General features: G+C 41.0%; 1 protein-coding gene across 1 annotated transcript; it reads left to right on the forward strand.

Annotated features, from left to right (window-relative positions):
* The first annotated feature begins 264 nt into the window (after window positions 1-264).
* LOC123670329 (probable cytochrome P450 4d14) lies at window positions 265-13,957 on the forward strand. The gene is made up of 9 exons (XM_045603830.1): window positions 265-424; window positions 8,036-8,145; window positions 9,157-9,181; window positions 9,401-9,470; window positions 10,130-10,256; window positions 10,953-11,165; window positions 12,697-12,940; window positions 13,095-13,262; window positions 13,432-13,957. The coding sequence occupies exons 1-9, from the start codon at window positions 265-267 to the stop codon at window positions 13,593-13,595; spliced, it is 1,281 nt and encodes a 426-aa protein (XP_045459786.1). The 3' UTR covers window positions 13,596-13,957.
* The last annotated feature ends 504 nt before the right edge of the window (window positions 13,958-14,461 follow it).

Raw genomic sequence — 14,461 nt, forward strand, 5'->3', positions numbered from 1 at the left:
CCACGGCAAACACCTGTATAGTCAATACAAATGCTTGCCATGTGCGGGGATCGAACCCGCAACCGCCAGTGCAACAGCCACAAACCAATGCTGTAACCATCGCGTCGTGATAAGCTAGTAGTTGTGTCGATAACTTAATCCATTATTATTATTATTAAATTAGGTAATTTTATGCCAAATTGATAAGATTTGATAGCATAATATGTATAAAAGCAAACTGTCGAATGCTTAAATAATGCAGTCGTAATAAAACAATTCACAAACATGTTTATCACGATATTATTGTTTTTTGCTGTTTGTTTAGTGTTTTTGTACGATTACAAGCGTAAGCGTAGCGATCGATGGAAGAAGTTATCTGAGTTCCCCGGCGATACACCTTTACCATTATTTGGAAATGGGTTGCAACTTGGATTCGATGCCGACGGTATTTTCCAAATTTCTTTATACATTTTTGTGTGAATCGTAAGTCACAATTGATAAGACTCTGAAACATAACTCAATATAGTTTTTGTTTATTGATAGTTCAAAATAGTCACATGTATCGTATTTACCGGAATTTACTATGGATGTAAATGTCAGCTGCGTTGTACAGGATATATCTATCTTCTCTAAAATTCTTTTAAGATTCACCCTTTTGTTTATTTTATTATTTAACAAAAAAAAAATTTAATGCCGAAATAACGCGAATTTAACGAAAAAGTTCAGTTCAGTTCGCAGAGCTATAAAATAAATAAATTTAAAATAAGTTACTCCTTATTACATCAGCTGTCTGCCAGTTAAAGTCTCTTGAAAATTAGTCCAGCCGTTTCAAGAGATTAGCCAGAGAAAACAGACAGACAGATAGACAAAAATTGTAAAAAATGTTATTTTAGTATATACCGAGTATGTCCATATGCACTTAGTAAAAAGCAGTTATTTTAATATTTCAAACAGACACACCAATTTTATTTATTTGTATAGATGTATAGATTAATGTCATTTAAGTGTCAAAATAACTTAATGAACTATGGCGTATCTGGAAATTGTGCGGTTAAATTATTGCTTTTAAATGCTATTCCAAAACTACTGTTGTAAGTTTTGTAAAGTTTATTACTTACTGATATTTTATGTCATGAACGCCATTATTAATTAGTGCTTAAAACAAAGTAACTAAATAAAAATATCAAACATTATTTTTACACCATAATTAATTATCACTATAGTGAAGAATAACTTTAACTGAGGTAGGGCTTTCGCAAAGCATTTGATACGGTCATATGGACACGCCTCTGGACAATACTTGCAGAAATGGGTGTACCGCATCATTTAATAGTTCTGTTGAGCTGTATGAATATGATACTGCAGCGGTAAAAGTGGATGATACCCTTTCAAGTAATTTTAAGACTGAGGCCGGTGTACGACAAGGATGCATCTTATCGCCATTACTCTTTAACACCTACACAGAGTACATTATGCGTATTGTCCTGGAAGATTGGAACAAAGGAATATCGGTTGGGGGACGTGATAAATAACCTTAGATAGACGTGATAAATAACCTTAGATACGCTGACGACACTGCCCTTCTCGCACAGACTAGAGAAGACATTGAAAATCTTTTGACCCGTCTAGAAAATATCAGCCTCCAATTCGGACTTGCTATCAACCGAGACAAGACGAAGATGATGATAGTGGACCGGGCTGAACAAAGTGGAAGCAATGTACACAAAATAGCTAATTGCGAAGTGGTACAAAACTATATTTACCTCGGCTCCACTATATCAAGTACTGGAGGATGTGGCGACGAAATAAGGCGAAGGTGCGCCATGACCAGGTCTGCTGTGGAACGACTGGGAAAGATTTGGAGAGACAGAAGGATCACCAAGAAGACTAAAGTCAGGTTGATGAAATGCCTTGTGTTTCCAATCTTTCTCTATGGAGCCGAAACTTGGTCTCTGAAACTGCAGGATCGCCGTAAAATCGATGCATTAGAGATGTGGTGCTGGAGGCGCCTCCTAAAGATCCCGTGGACGGCGTTTCGCACCAACGTATCCATCCTCAGAGAACTTCGTATCAAAGACAGACTATCATCAACTGTACAACTACGAATACTGAAGTTCTTTGGGCACATCTCTAGAAATGAAAACTCGATGGAGAAACTAGTGGTGCAGGGCCAGGTGGAAGGCAAGAGAGCACGCGGTCGGACGCCAACCCGCTGGACAGACGTCATCACAAGAGCTACTGAGTCCACCATGGTCCAGTGTACTCGCGACGCCTCCAACAGAGGGAAATGGAAGCACATCGCCAGGAGAGCTACCCTCGAAAATATTATCAACCCACCAAACACCCCACTATGTACCTCGTCAGCGCAGCCACGACCACTCTGACAAGAGTGTGCGACTAAGAAGAAGAAGAGGTAGGGCACAGCAGGAAACGTCCTGCTCTATATATGGAGCAGCCCGACTGGGGTAGTACGTCGACCTTATAGAAGATTACAGCTAAATAAAACTGCTTTCAAGCAGTGTTGTGTTCCTGTTGATGAGTAAGGTGACCAGAGCTCCTGGGATGAATTTGGGATAGGGTTGGCAACACGTTTGCGATGCTTCTGGTGTTGAAGACGTCTATAAGCTACGGTAATCGCTTACCATCAGGTGAACCGCACGCTTTTTTACCGACCTACTTATATATATTAAAAAAAAAAAACACTTTTAAAATAGATATAACGCTATTTTACAAAATAACTTATGCTCATCCCTAGATCAACAGATAGCGCGGAACTTATAAAGTTAATTTTACGCCTTATGCATCTTCATTTGCAACTACGAGAATAGCACCTTGAATTTATCCCGTTTGCCAGGTGGATCAAAAAGTCTATTAAATTTATTTACTTATTTTTGAACTGATGTGTATTGTTGTTATTCGAATTCTGTATTTGATGGTCTCAGCTTAGCTTTTAGACATTAGATGTCGTAACTGCGTAAATGCCCTAATTGTAGTTGTTCCCACCACACACAATAATATGTTAATGTAAAACTATATATGCGTGATAGGCCAGGCCCAGCTGGCTAATCAAATATGTTTAATGTAATTTTAATACAAACAAATTCTAATTCATTTAGTAGGAATTATGTCAATCAAAAAAATAATTCAAATCTAAATTGATTATCTATACGTTTTAAATAATCTCAAAGAATTTTTTCTCAATAATTTAAAATATTTATATTTTTTATTAAGACAAATAAAAAATGTATCTAAATAATTTACTAGGAAAACTTTAGATCGTGATTAAGCTTCAAACAGTGAAACTTAGCCTGATGCTTGAGTTCATTAAAATTAGCAGTATAAATAAACATTAAATATACACAAACACGACCGATATTTTATATTCGCTTGCTTTTCAGCCTGTAATATCCCACGGATGGGCATAGGCCTCTTTTCCCATGTACGTGAAGGAGAACATATTGTATAATACAATATGTTCAATATTGTATTATTGTATAATACAATATTGTATATTATTTATTGTTTGTCAAATCAATAAAACCGACCTGTTTAATATTAATCACTAGCTGCGCCCGCGACTTCATCCGCGTGGAGCTTAACAAAAAAGTTATTGTTCAGTTTCCAGAGTTATAAAATAAATAAATTTCTAGAATAAAAGTAGCCTAAGTTACTCATTTTTTTTTTTTTTGATATCGCAGGGTAACCCATTTACGGGTGATATCCAGGATGCCCGGGTAGGCATTCCTAGACCGTATGTCGGCTTAGCACTTGGGGGTGCACTACCGACCAAAACCCTTGCGGAAGCCTTCAGCCGCTTTAATTGGAGGGTCCCGGATCTGCAGGCAACAGGATCCCTCCAGCGACAGGCTGGCCTCGGCGAAAAGACCAGACTTCTCCTCCATGGGACTGTCCGGCTCACCTCTGAACAATCCCGACGACGCCATGTCTAGCAGGACCGGGTTCCCATCCCGGCCCGACATGGGCACAGGGGCGTTACTGGAAACGCATTAAGTAGCGCCTCCTACGCACCCCCATTCGTCGCCTGCGGACGGAGGCCTCGTCGGCGGCCCCCTCTCTCATCCGCTCGTCGTTCTCCTTCTGGGACATTACTGTCTCGCAGAAGGAGACCATCGCCTTCCAGGACTCGTCGTCACCGAGCATCGCGGTGATAACGCTCGGCAGTGACAAGTCCCCTCCGAGGACTGTCGTCAGATCGCGACGTAGCGCCGCCCATCTCGGGCACACCTCGAGGGTGTGCTGGGCAGAGTCCACCGCCGCGCCACAATCGTGACATTCAGTCGTCGGCTCCCTTTGGGCCGTCCGACACAAGTATTCACCAAAGCAGCCGTGCCCGGTGAGAACCTGCTTCTTGCCCCATCCGGCGCACCCGTAGGATCCCGTCCAACGTGGGGTTCTCACCGAGAGCCCTCCTACCCGAGACGTATGAGTAGGTCTCGGCAAGGACCTCCGCCACGAACTCCCACGGGGGGTCGCCAGCTAGAGCAGTAGCTGCAGCCCACGATACCGTACGATACCCTCGAATCACCCTCACCGCGATGATCTTCTGCGCCGACCGCAGTGCGGCCTTATTCCTCGCAGTGAGGCGATCCGCCCAAACCGGGGCACCGTACGTCGCCATACTCCGGCAGACTCCGGAGTATAGCTGCCTGCAGGCGGCGCTGGGTCCTCAGAGGTTCGGGAGGAGTCTGCCCAGTGCACTCGCCACCTTCACGACCTTCGGTCCCACCATAGTGGAGTGTGGACCGAAGGTCCAACCTCCGTCAAGGATGAGCCCCAAATATTTCATTTGGGAGCTCATCCTGACCCCCCCTCTCCGATCTGCAGGGTAGCCCCCGGTGGGGGTCCCTTGCGTCCGGTCCCGCGGAAGAGGAGGGCTTCGGTCTTTTCAATTCTGACACGAAGCCCCAAACTCTTTATGCGGCTGATCACGAGGTCGAGTCCGACCTCAGCCAGCCGCGACGCCTCCTTATAGTCTCGTCCCCGGGAGTAAACGAGAGTGTCATCCGCGTAGCAAATGACACCCATCCCGGGGAGGAGACGGCCTCGCAGGACCCAGTCGTACTCGATGTCCCCACAGGATCGGGCCCAGCACCGATCCCTGTGGGACACCGCAGCCGACCCGCTGCCACTCCACGGACCCCGACCGATTTTCGAGGCCTACTTTGCGATCGGAGAGGTACGCCTCCAGCAGCCTCCCTAGATACGGGGGTACTCCGAAGAATTTCAGTGCCTCCCGAATCACTGCATGCGGGAGGCTGTTGAAGGCGTTCGCGATGTCCAACGACACCGCGAGCACCACCTCCCTCTTGTGTTCCGCTTCACCCGTCACCGCCCGTAGGCGTTTGAGGGCGTCGATGGTCGACCGGCGCGCTCGAAACCCGAATTGGGATTCCGAGAGTCCGGGTCCCGAGCCCTCCTCCAGGTGCTGAACGAGCCGGTAAGCCACTATTCTCTCCAAGAGTTTCCCAGCTTCGTTCAGCAACACCACCGGTCGCACCGACGAAGCCGAGTCCGGGGTCCGCCCTGCCTTAGGAAGTAGGCAAAGCCGACCCTCCTTCCAGGCCCCCGGGAACTGGCCAGACCGCAGGCAGCGGTCAAATAGTTCTATCGCCGAGGTGCCCGAGAGCGATCCCAAGTACTCTCCCGTGCACCCCGTCTGGACCCGGCGCCCTCTTCTTACTCTGAAGGCGGGACAGAGCTGCCTCCATTTCAGCCTCTGTGACGGGTGGCGGAACACTCTCCTCCTCGTCCGGCGTCTGCCGAGCCATCCTGGGGGGCATAAAACCCTCGGGTTCGTCGGGAAAGAGTTCCCCGACGATCCTTCCCAGTTGCTCCGGCTGGAGCGTTTCGCTGATGGGGGCCGACTGGGCGCGGAGCTTGTTCCGCGCCCAATTATACGGTCGGCCCCAGGGGTCTCTCTCTAGACCCCAAACTAACTCCAGCCAGGCCTCCTCCTTGGCTCGGCATATGGCCTGCTGCAGGATCTTCCTTTTCTCCACGTAGATCCTGCGCAGCCTGTCGTCCCTGTCCACGTCCTGGGGGCGTCTCCGCCTGCTCCGAGTATATTGCCTCCTGGCCCCGTTGCATGCGGCCCGGAGACCGGCTATCTCAGCCGACCACCAGTAGAGCGCCCGCCGTTGGGGTAGACGCTTCGCGAGCGGCATGGCTGCTCTGCAGACAGCGGTAAATGCGTCGCAGAGCCGGTTAGCCGCCTCATCCACCCCAAACTCCAGCAATGGCGGGAGACTCCAGCGACCGACGTTTGCGGCCTCCTCTGCCAGTTCCCGGTTGAGCTTGGAGAGTGCCCAACGTGGAAACTAGATACGCCCCCTGGACAACGTTGACGACGACGATGACGCCGGACGGACGGGAGCTGGAGACACCTCGAACCTTATGTATCGATGGTCCGAGAGAGTCTCCACCTCCGTTTCCACCCTCCACCCCTCCACTCTGCGTGCGATGGCTGGCGTGGCAAACGTGACGTCTACCACGGAACCTCCCGACCAACGCACGCACGTCTGGACTGCCCCCACATTAAGCAGGGATAGTCCGGCAGCAAGCGCCCACTCCTCCACCTCCCTCCCTTTTGGGTTCGTAACCGGATTTCCCCAAGCCGTGGACTTGGCATTGAGGTCGCCGGCTACGAAAACCTGAAGGGGAGCTAGCTGCCCCACCAGCGGCCCCAGAACGTCGAGAAACCGTTCCAGGGCCGCCAGGTCACGATTCGGGGAGAAGTAGACTCCGACGAAAGCCACCTCCCCCCGAACCGCAGCCACATACCCATGTCCCCTCGCCTTGATGACAAGGGGGGGTCCAGCTCCAGGCCTCACCACGATCGCCACCAAGCCCTCGGTGTCTCCCGCCCAGTGTGGGTGAGAAGGCACGGCATATGGTTCGGCGACGATCGCGACGTCAACACACCACTCCGCCATGGAATGCAAGAAAAGGTCCTGGGCCCCAGTGCAGTGGTTGACGTTCGCCTGGAGGACGTTGAGATGCCCGGACATTATTCGGCCATCTCAGCGTCTGCTGTCACCACTTGGTTCCCCCCTTGGGATGTCTGCGAGGGGAACTTCCCGCGAGTTAATGGGGGCTTGCACGCCATGCCCCCCATCACGTGGCCCGCCGGCCTGCCAGCATCCGCGCACACCGCGCCACGAGCGGCGGCCGAGCACCCGGCGGCTTTGTGGCCAGCCTGACCGCAGCGATAGCACAGTGTGCTGCGGTCAGTGCCTGCTGGGCACGTGGCACCGACGTGCCCTAGTCCCAAACAACGGAAGCAGTGCCTGGGACGCGCCTGCAGGAGGTGGACGACCCCCCTGCTCCAACCTACCGCTATTTTCCCGGCTTGCAGCAGTTTTTTCCCTACTGCTGCCGGAACTTCAATGTGGGCTGTCCCCGAGCTCATTTGCCCTACGCGGATGTTTCTCACGTGGACTCGTCCTGGAGAACAGCCGCCCTCCTTCGCCACCGCAGTAGCCAAGCGCTCCGCCGTGACCGCGTCGCTCAGGCCTGAGATTCGCATCTCTGCCCGCTTCTCAGGCCGGAGCACCTCCACCTCCTCAGCCAAGGCCTCCTTTAGACGAGCGGCGAGGGCATCGGCCTTCTCCCCACACGTGGAGCCGGTCACCTCGATGAGTCGCGCCCCGGTCGCCGACTGGCGAATTCGAAGCGGGCCTATTCCCAGCTCGTTGATGTCGATATTGCTCTCGGCCTTGAGCAATGTCGACCAAGCAAGTTACTCATTATTACATCGGCTATCATTAGTGAAAGTCTCGTCAAAATCGGTCCAGCCGTTTCAGAGATTAGCCGAAACAACCAGACAGATAGATAGACAAAAGTTGTAAAAAAGGTTATTTTGGTATGAGTGCCGTGTGTGCCATATGCATTTAATAAAAAGCGGTTATTTTAATATTACAAACAGACACTCCAATTTTACTTATTTGTATAGATTCCACGTAAAAACAACAAATTTTTATTGCATTTTATTTGCTTATTATCATTTACACGAGCTTTAATTGCTAATTTATTTTAGAATCCTCACACAAACAATTGACGCTCTGGGAAAAACATGGAAAACAGACTTTCCGCTTCTCTGTTGGCTCCGAAGATTGGGTCTTGTTGACTGACCCTGATGACATTGGGGTAAGATAAAAATTTATAGTAATATTTTTATTTATTTATTTATTTTTTAACCAAGGTTTGTGTATATCAATGCAAAAATACATAGTACACAGAACTTAATCTAGGTATTATATTTTTTTTAAACATCCATCAGGCTCTTAAGTGCACATGCCTTTTTTATTTACATTTTTATTGTCAAAACGAAACGTTGTTCAACAGTTCACAGCATGCTTCAAATTACGAACTAAAGCTTATTGTCTCTAATTCGATGGTGAGAACAAAACTGACCGTGATATATATATATATATATATATGTATTTTATCAATAAATTATTACCTTGTTTCATTATAAAGCGATTCGTTTATGTTTATTGTAAATAGTATAATTATGAAGAAAAACCGACTTCAATTATATCAACAAGTAATGCAACGTAGGTAGACGAAAAAATAGTCAAGTAAATACGCATTATCAAAGATTACTCCAAAAGTTGTATCGGTTTTCGATTAAATTAAAAATCATCAAAATCGGTACACCCAATAAAAAGTTATGCGGATTTTCGAGAGTTTCCCTCGATTTCTCTGGGATGCCACCATCAGATCCTGGTTTCCTTATCATGGTACCAAACTATGGATATCTCCTTTCCAATAAAAAAAGAATTATCAAAATCGGTTCATAAACGACGGAGTTATCCCCGAACATACATAAAAAAATAATATATATATATATATATATATATATATATATATGTTAATTTATTATATTTATGTTATATATATATATGTTAATTTTTAGCACGCTTTGTAGCGTTATTGTTATAAATACTTCCACACAACAACCAAATTAGTCAAAAACTCATTTGGGTCATGTTAACTACAGATAATATATTTTTTCAGTTATATCAATAAGAAATTAATTTCAGTTTTCTTTAAACTAGTGATTAAAATTTTACGTTGATTTTGTAATCTACTTCAACTTCGACACAGAAATATGTCGAATTGAACATTATGTTCATTTCTATTGCCATAATACAGGTGTATTCATTGATAAAATATAAGTGTATTATGTACTAGATACTTAAATACCCACTGAAAAGAAGACTTGAATTAATATGATAGCCCTATATTATATAATATTTATTTATGACACACCTGTAACTCTGTAATTGAATTTTAGATCTGTAGATAAATTATATGTTTCATATTTCTAAAGCTGTCGGATGTATGTTTTTGTTATATTGATCCTTTGTAGTCATATGATATTGTTTTCTTCTTGTAGCATCTCTTATGGGTATTGAGAGTAACAAATTATTGAATCCAGATGACCCTTACTTAGAGGCTAGTGAAAAGTATGTATTATTATATTATATTAGAGTTCAATTGTTTAATTATTTGAATTTTATTAATGAAAGGAGATGAGAGAAAAATCAAAATAAATTGATAAAATATAACAGAATTTCCTGTAATTGATCACGCTTTATGATTTGTAACGACGCACGTAATTGTAAGCTACCTAGTATTTATTATTTATTCATTTATTTATATGTATTACACATATATAACTTACAAATATAATATATATTTATTAAACAAGCATATCCGCAGGATACCCGTAGTATACGGCGAGTTTGATATGAGCTCTTTTTCTCGCGATTTTTATACTGAAATTTATTTTGTCATTTTAAAGAACCGATCTATAAAGACTACCACGCATGATCAAGAATTTTGACCAGACTAGAGAGACGTAATTTTGAGATACAAGAGATTTAATGGCTAGGCTTTAGATTAAGAATCGTCATTTTGAAGTTAGATAGGTTAGGGTTATTTTTTTTTTTTTTTGTAACGAAATTATGCCGATAATAATTCGACGGTTCTTAATCTAAAGCCTTACAGATTTAATTATTAATAGCTAAATTTTATTGTTAAATAGCTAAATAATTAATAAATCATAGATCAACACTATTTATAATCTTTAGCTATTTAACGCTTATCGAATTATTAATTTCAGAGTTATCAGGATAATAACATATAATTTCTTTTCTTATTGGAGGAATATCGACTTTCTTTTTTCATTGACACCTCAGTATACTGAAATGATGGAAACAATCAAAACAATTAAGCAGACAAGTTCTGAAGTAAGTACTATGAACTTGATTTTTTATCTGTTTTACGTAAATCTTGTTTAAATATATATAAAGCTGTGTATATATAAGGCCACGGCATCAAAGAATAAAGCCACCACTTCTCTTCCCGTGGGTGTCGTAAGAGGTGACTAAGGGATAACACAGTTCTACTACCACCTTGGAACTTATAAAGCGGACCGATGGCGGGATAACCATCCAACTGCTGGCTTTGAAATACACAGGCCGAAGATGGGCAGCAGCGTCTTCGGTGCGACAAAGCCAGCCGCAACTGCGGTTACCAACCCTGCCCAGCGTGGTGACTATGGGCAACACACATGAGTTCACCATTTCGGCGTGAACTTGTAAAGGCCTGTGTCCAGCAGTGGACTGCAATAGCCTGTAGTAATGTAGTGTTGATGATATATATAAATATGAATGTTTGTCTGTATGTCCTTTATAGAATCATAAACTATTAAGTTGATCATGTCATGATCTTCAGCAAAGTGTTGTGCATGAGCCCACAAAGGTTTCTGAGTTGGTACGACCAAAAAAAAACATAGCAACGCGCGTAGGGTACAGCTAGTCTATATATAAATAATGGTTTCATCGTAATTCATAGTATAGCAATAGTGTATTCAATATAGTTTTAAATTACAAAATTTCGATTTCAATCTACATTCAAAAACATATACGTCAATTTGTGTACAGATTATTGAAACAAGAAGGGAGATATTGACCAAAATAATCAAAAAAACCCAAAGTAATAACAAAAATGTTGACATTGATCTCGAAAAGATAATTGAAAATAAACTAAATAATGTTGGATGCTTATTGGATAAGTTATTACTTAGCAAGTCGGCGGATGGGAAGCCTACTCCAGATGACGTTATTAACGAGGAACTTTCTCTTCTCTGTTTCACAGTAAGTTTTTTTATTTCTTACAACATTATTTCATTTTTAAACATACGTCGAAATTTATTGTAGTGGATTTATTTATTGCTTGTGGGTTCAAATTTTAAGGACCCATTAAAATAATCAGTTATATGGTATAAGGCATAAAAATAATACGGTTTAGGAGTCTTTATTTCCCATAAGAATGAAATTTACTTAAATAAGAAATAAAATATAAATTAAGTTAATAGGTATGCAATGGTGAGCAACTTCAAAATACATCTCACAAGAAAAATAATGAACGAAAATAAAAGTTAATTACGATTACATCACTACATAGTGCGTTCGAGAAGGCAAATTCAAATACAATTAATTATTGACGTTAAATGAACAACTGAAAGTGGCTCAGAACGCTTGTGAGCGTAGTTACGGTTTAGGTGTTAAGTTCATGATTTTTTAATCGTTTTTTAAATGTACTAAGGGACTTTGATTATTTTGTATGATTAGGTAGGTAAGTATATATTTTAGATCGATTGATTTTAGATAGTTGTTTTACCGTAATTTGTCCGTGGCAAGTATTCTATATCTTTGCATTTTCTTAGATTCATATTATGAAGTTGTGAATTATTTTAATTTATTCGTATAGTTTATTTGAAAGGGTCAGTAAGTCATAGATAAAATGCACTTTTAAAACTTATTTTATTATGATAAATTTGATTTAGCTGCAGCTCCCCACAATCCTTTTGTGTAATCAAAATGAGGTTATACTAGGTAGTAATATATATTGTATAATAGTATAACGGACATTTAATGGTAATAATCTGACAATTCCATGCAACATCCATAAGTGACGTTATCTTAGTTTTAATTCTCTACCTCTTCTTCTTCTTCAAATTAAAATGGCTTTCAATATTGCCAAATAAGCACAGATGATTTCGCCAATGTCACGTAAAAAGGTTTTAATTCTCTGAACATGCGGACTCCATGTCATTTTACTGTCTAAACATAAGCCAAAATATTTGCTCGTTTTACTTTGTCATTTATTAATCTTCCTGAGTAAAACAAGCACGTGTCATCAGCATATAACATGACATCACCCATGAGTCTAATCTCTGAATTTCGATATATGTAGATCGTAAAAACAGAGGACCTAATATGGAGCCTTGAGGTTCACCAAAATTTATGGATTTGGATTGCGATCGATTAGATAAATAAGACTTTAGCAATCATAAGCTGTGATAGTAAGACCTACATTAAATAGTGTTTTTACGAACAACTAATGACTTATGGCCAGTTTCAACACTCTATCTATCTCTAAATTTGCTTACTAGAGATAGAATTTTGACGTTAACTCCATATAAATTGTGTCAAAAAACTATCGCTAGTAAGCAAATTTAGAGATAGATAGAGTATTGAAACTGGCCATTAGTGATAAATGCCTTTTTCGGAAATAAAAAGCAATATAAATAATGATTTAAGTATAGAAAGAAAAAATATATTTTTCTGGCAGTATATCTACAACAAAGATGCTTTTGAATTGTATGAGATGTTTCATTTTTAGGGTCATTACACCACGACTATGACAATTAGCCACACACTTTACTGTTTAGCGAAATATCCAAAAATACAAGATCGAGTATTTGAAGAGCAACAAAGCATTTTCAACGAAAATTTACAAAAAAAACCGACAAACAATGAACTTAATCAAATGAAATACCTAGAAGCCGTGATCAAAGAGAGTATCCGCGTTATTCCAACGGTCACAAAAATAGGCAGGCAGTTAAAAAATGATCTTACACTTAAAGGTAAATGTGTTTTTATCAAATGTACGCGTACACGCCCTTTACATTCAGTGGTTTTATGTTTTATTACCAATTAACCTACTGAAATCAATAAAATATTATGATACATTGTTAAAGAATTCAAAACTCTTAATATAATTTCATATGCATATTTCAGATGGTCGTGTAGTTCCAGCTGGCATCTCTGTGATAATTTTCTACGAAGCAGCTTTTAAGAATCCAAAAGTGTTTCCCGAACCAGAAAAATATATACCGGAGCGATTTTTAAACCCTATGCACGCGTATGCTTTTGTACCTTTTAGCGCTGGTCGCAGAAATTGCATTGGTTAGTAACGATCGTTAGAATATATTACTTAAAATCATATTGAGATTTTTTTTTAATTTAAAAATGATAGTCAAACAAAAATTTAATCGCTTCGTTTAACTTTTAAGGATATAGTGCTTTTAACATACAAATATTTACAGCCGCCGTTCATTATAATTTTTTTCTACAGGTTTCCGCTTTGCATGGGTTGCCATGAAAGCGACTCTTTCTAACATTTTACGAAGATACGAAGTTCTTCCTGGCGAACCTGGTACTGAGCCACAATTTGTAGGTCGAATTATTACAGAATCAAAAAATGGCTTACGTGTTAAACTTAAAAAAAGAATTCTCTAAAGCAAGAAAAGTAATTTAATTAAAAATTCTACGCATTTACCAAGTACTATTGAGTATGTTATTGGTAAAATCTCATTTGCTGATGTAAAAGCAAGATTGGGCCGAGAAATGCGCTATGTATCCAAAGAAGCATACGGATCAAGAGCTGTTATGTTGATTAAATGTAACGAAATTTGGACGTTTCAATTTTACATTGGTGTAAACTATTTTCTAGCAGCAAATAAGAAAGAAGAAATGATAAGAAAATATTGATTTATTCAAACATAAATAAAGTATGAGTGTGTTTATTTAGAACTTCAGTGATTTTAGATTTTAGACTTAAGATGTATTTATGTTTTATATTAAAAAGAGTTTATTTTTTACTTTTTTTTCATATTAGTAATCATTCGTAGCCTTTTATTAAAAATAGGAAAAATATTTGATAAGAGCTTATAAATTAATTTTTATGTAATTAATTTAACTATATTATGTTACATACATACAAAATTTATTTCACCTCATATAACATTTTATTGTTTATAACTTTGTAGTTTTAATCGAGATCTGTTATATGTATATTTTATATTTTTTTCACTTTTGTATGTGTAAGTTACCAACAGAAAGTTTGACTTGCTAGTTGACGCATTTCGCAGTGATCTTGCTTTCATGCTCCGCGGGCTCTCGGTTCGATTCCCATCCCGAGTCTGATTGTAATAGAAAACGTGTAATTATATCCTTTCAGTAAGATACACCACAGGTAACAGCAGGCTGATATACCGAAGGAACTGATGAACGTGTGATAAATTTATTTAAACTTAATAGATTTTCAGTGTAAGTCAATGTATCATAATCAAAGGGCTCACAGGACCTAAAAAACGTTTTGTCAA

The sequence above is a fragment of the Melitaea cinxia genome, chromosome 4 (assembly GCF_905220565.1).
Source record: "Melitaea cinxia chromosome 4, ilMelCinx1.1, whole genome shotgun sequence".
NCBI lineage: Eukaryota > Metazoa > Arthropoda > Insecta > Lepidoptera > Nymphalidae > Melitaea > Melitaea cinxia.